Source organism: Amaranthus tricolor, chromosome 5 (assembly GCF_026212465.1).
Source record: "Amaranthus tricolor cultivar Red isolate AtriRed21 chromosome 5, ASM2621246v1, whole genome shotgun sequence".
Taxonomy (NCBI): Eukaryota; Viridiplantae; Streptophyta; class Magnoliopsida; order Caryophyllales; family Amaranthaceae; genus Amaranthus; species Amaranthus tricolor.
The window spans coordinates 21,390,547-21,395,467 of record NC_080051.1 but is presented as its reverse complement, the minus strand read 5'-3'; the positions used below and the strand labels follow the sequence as shown (position 1 = coordinate 21,395,467).

The 4,921-nt window shown below is 32.3% G+C and overlaps 1 protein-coding gene across 1 annotated transcript; it reads left to right on the top strand.

Annotated features, from left to right (window-relative positions):
- Positions 1-799: 799 nt before the first annotated feature.
- LOC130812895 (auxin-binding protein ABP19a-like) lies at positions 800-1,740 on the top strand. Its single transcript, XM_057678534.1, has one exon. It carries the CDS (start codon positions 883-885, stop codon positions 1,510-1,512), a length of 630 nt encoding a protein of 209 aa, XP_057534517.1. The 5' UTR covers positions 800-882; the 3' UTR covers positions 1,513-1,740.
- Positions 1,741-4,921: the final 3,181 nt, after the last annotated feature.

Below are 4,921 nucleotides of genomic sequence, written 5' to 3'. Positions count from 1 at the left end.
ATGAACTTGACATTTCTCATTATAGGTTAGCATAATATTCACATTATTTCGGTTTGACACAAGTATCAAAGAAATGATTGATTAAAAGCAAAATATCATTATTGCTCCTACACATTGAAAAAAGTGTAAAAGTAAATAAAATATAAAGTAAACATAAAATAGAAGTAAATATGATAATTTGTAAGATATTTTATGACATATTTAGTAATGTAGCAAGTATTATGATACAAATAAAAAAGAAAGTGTAGCAAGTATTATAGAACGGAAGAAGTACTTCATCCGTTTTACAATACTCGCTACATTTCAATAATAATACAAATCTCCAATCTATTTTCGATAATTCTAACTCATACATAAGAAATAATATTATCATATAAAATTTTGTTTTATTTTTATTAAAACCAAGTTTTTTAATGTATAATTTATATAATTTTTTATTTAGTTAAAATAAAAATATTTAATATCAAAATACACATTAAGTTAAGTACAAACAAAACGTAGCAAGCATCAGGTGACACAAGAGAAAGTACAACTTTAATCAGAAAAAATAAAGGATACAACTTACAAGGGTAACGTAATTCCGCAGTTGACTTTGTCTTAGTAAAATAGGAGTATCTTCGAGCTTTCCATTACTAGAAAATTAGTCAAACAGGCAGCAAAATTTGAAGTCAGCAGTCAGCACATTTACGTGTTAGGAGTCAAAAATCAAATACCATATTAATCATTGAATATTAAATTTTATTTTATTTAATTTCCTATATATAATATAGCGTACACTTCTAGCATTCAAATTATAACCAGTGTGACAAACCTAAAGCTTTTCTTTAAATAATTATTTTAGTTTATTCCGTCATACTAAAATAAATACTAACTTATTTCAAAATGAAAAATTTAACATTTTCGTTCTTCATTCTTTTTCTTTTGGGTTCTCACAGCAATGCTATTGAAATAGACTATTGTGTGGGAGACCCAAGCCTTCCAAGAGGACCACAAGGTTATGGTTGTAAAGATTCAAGTACACTTACAGTTGATGATTTTATTTTTACTGGATTTCGTGGTAAAAAATCCATCACTAATATTTTCCAAAACAATATTACTACTGCAACAGTAATAGAATACCCAGCCTTAAACGGGCAAGGTATTTCCATGGCTAGATTAGATTTTGGTGTAGGTGGAGTTATCCCTGTACATTCTCACCGAACTTCTGAAATCATCGTTGTTGTAAAGGGTACAATAATTGCAGGTTTTATTGATACAAATAACACGGCATATTATAAAACATTAGAGGTTGGTGATGTCATGATTTTTCCTCAAAGCATGCTTCACTTCCAGGTTAATGTTGGTAGAACAGTAGCCACCGCATATGTTAGCTTAAATGGTGCAAATCCAGCTGTACAACTAACTCCTCCTTCGCTATTTGCTGGAAATTTACCTGCTGAATTAGCTTCACAAATTACTCTTTTAAGTCGCAAAGAAGTAATGCGAATGAAGAGACTATTTGGCACAGCTTAATACATGATTCCATGAATACTTTTACAAGTATGATTTATCAAAGTTTATGATTATATGATTCTATGAGTAAGCAATAAATGTATTTGCCGATTGATGTTTTTTCTATGTAGTTCTCTTATTGTTGTTTAAACTTGAATTAGTTACCAATGAAAATAATTAATTGTATGTTTCTCATCATAATTTCACATATACTTTAAAAAATTGGCAAGAATTACCATTGTTAATTATAATAACTTAATAAATATCTCTTGTGGAACAGTGCAAACAATGATACATGCTCAACTAAAACAATTTTTACTTAATTAAATAAACTCTAAAAAGTAGTGATATATCTTAAAGGGTTAGCAAGGCCTGAAATGTTTTTTCGGGGACCCACTCTGACGCTTAAGTCAGTATCAGTTTGAGACAAAATTACCTAATAGGTCCATCCAGGAGCATTGTGGCTGCAAGGTGAATTACTACTTAAGACTTATTTTGACGTGAGGTTTTTTGTGATTAATATTTGACAAATGTTCTTTTGAAGATTATTTATAACTAGAGCTGTTTAAAATTGACCCGACTCGAAAATCCGATCCGAAACTGAAAGTAAACCAACCCAAAAATGGGTTCCTTTTTTAGGTTTATCGAACCGATATAACCCGACCCGAAGCTATACCCGAACCGGTTGACAACCGAAAATGAGAAAGCTGAACCCGAGCTATAACCGATTTTTCTAACCGACACGTAACTATTAACCGAGATTACCCGAACTTAATAGTGACCGACCCGAGTCATATCCGACCCGAATCATGCTCAAAACCAAACTCGATCCGGCTAAAACCAACTTAACCCGAACGAAGTTTAGATCGAATTACCTGAACCAAATTTTTACATAAAAGTATGATTGACTCATATTCAATCATCTTATTAGTTATTCTAATAAATTCATAAATATTTTAATAAAATAAATTTTATAAATACATGGTTTCATATATTTAGAGTTAATAATCAATGATCAATTTTTATTTAACTACTTTTAATCGAATTATATGAAAATTGATAGAACTTTATAATTTTAATTTCCGATCAAACAAGTAAAAGTAACAATGTAATAATGATCACTAATTGATTTACATTTTCACTATTTTGCTTTAAGTAAAGGAACCTTATTATTAATTAAAAAATGACTAACAACTTAATCTGATACTGACTCGATCAATAGTAATTAGTAATTCGCAATTCATAGCCGAATTCTACTTGAAAAATACCCAAATCCAATCTGCATCCGGTAAAACCGAACCAATTATTAACCGATGACAACCCGAGACCGATTGAAACTCGACATGAACTTCAACCGACACCGAACTGATGCTAACCCGATAGCTCGAATTAGGGCTGAACATGGTTTGGTCTAAACCGTAAACCAAACCGGAATTTAAATGTTTGGTTTGGTCTACGGTCTAAATGGTCTGGTCTGGTTTTTTTTTTTTTAAACGGTTTACGGTCCGGTCCCGGTTTAAAATTTCTAAAACCAAACCGGACCGTAAAACCGTTTTAAAATCAAATTTTAGGGGATTAGGCATTAGGGTTGGGCAACTACTCAGTAGTCAATACTCATTTCATGAACCTGGCGGCCTCCAATCCAATCTCCATCTCCATTTCAGACTTCCTCGCCTTCACTCTCATTCTCCACTCCAATCTCCATCTCTATTTCAGACTTCCTCGCCTTCTCTCTCATTCCTTCTTCGAGGCTTCTGTGCTTCTGGCTTCTCTGATAATCGCCTGCCTCCTCGCCTTCAACCCATCGACAACCGAGTATCGACAGTGCTTCTGTGCTCCTTCGAGTGTTGTTGATATTGGTTGATATGAAGAATGTTAATTATGTCTGGGAAAACTACCCTTCTTCATATGCTCAAAGATGAGGTCCTTCTCTTTGCCTCTTTTTTCATTGATGTTTTTCTGATCTGAGTAACTTGAATGTGGATTTTTTTTATCTTGATTACTTGATTTTCTGTTCAAATTATTTAATTATGTAGTTGCCCGTTTCAATTTTTACTGGATTTTTGTTAGGGAGTGATTGAATTTTTGAATGCCCTTCTTTTGTTCATGAATTTTATAGGAAATGATATTTTGGAATACCCAATTTGCTAATCAAGAGAAAATGAATAGATTTTGTTATTTTTCATCTCAACTTTATGAAATGTTTTAGGGGTAGATTGAAATTTTGGAATGCCCATTTCATGTATATGAATATTTTTGGAAAAATTTTCAACTTTTTGGAATACCCATTTAGCTGATCAAGGGAAAATTAATAGTTTTTTTATTTCTCATCTCAATTTTATGAATTATATCAGGGATAGATTCAATTTGGAATGCTCATCTCATGTTAATGAATATTCTTGGAAAAAATTGTGATTTTTGGAACCTATTTGTTAATCAAGAGGAATTGAGAGGAGCTTGTGACAGTACTCATGAACTCCTAAATTTAGTTTTTGATTTTATTTTTCTGTTGAAAACTAAATTTAGTATTTTCAATCAAGTTTGAAGACTATTAAGATTGTTAATTAATCTTCAAGTTTTTGATTTTATTTTTCTGTCGTTCCAATTCCCAAACCGAAAAACCCTTCTACAGCCTGCTTTGGATTTGATGATGTATTTTGTTTATATATTATCGTTTATCTTAGATTCTCACTCAATAAAAAAAATAAAAAAAAACCGTAGACCAGACCGTTCTAGAACGGTCTGGTCTGGTCCGGTCTGGTCTTTTGACTGGTCTGGTCTGGTCTGAAAAATTTTCAGACCGGAATTTCTGGTCTGGTCTGATTTTTCTGTCAAACCAGACCAGACCGGACCGTGTGCAGCCCTAGCTCGAATAACCGATCTTCATCCGAACCTTGACTAACCGACCCGACCCGAGTATGACCCGTCGCAACACGCATCGAAATATAACTAATTTGAAATACAACCAAATCGAATGACAACCATTCGAAACCAACCCGATTGCCCGAATAAACACCTCTATTTATAGCAATAGTAATTACTCTCTTAGATTTATGATTGTGTAATTAATGTTCTTTTGAAAATCAACGTGGGTCCTTGAAAATCAGAATGTAATAACTCTTTTGCAATAAATTACTTAGAGTCTTTTTGTATCTCTCTTAATAGTAGAATTTAATTACCCCTTTTATGTGCTCCTTGATGTGTATTTATAGTCCATCATTGTGCATGCAGAACATTTTTTCTGTTATTTTATCAATTTCTAAAATTCTCTTGCATGTCACTGTAGTTGTCTTGGACGTATCAAGTTCCTTTTTATTTTGGTGATTTTTCATTTATTTTATATGGCGCTTTTTGCTTCTCTTATTAACATGTGTCCCACTAGCTTATAATGACCTTATATAATTGACAAGTGTCTTCCAACCGCACGTGA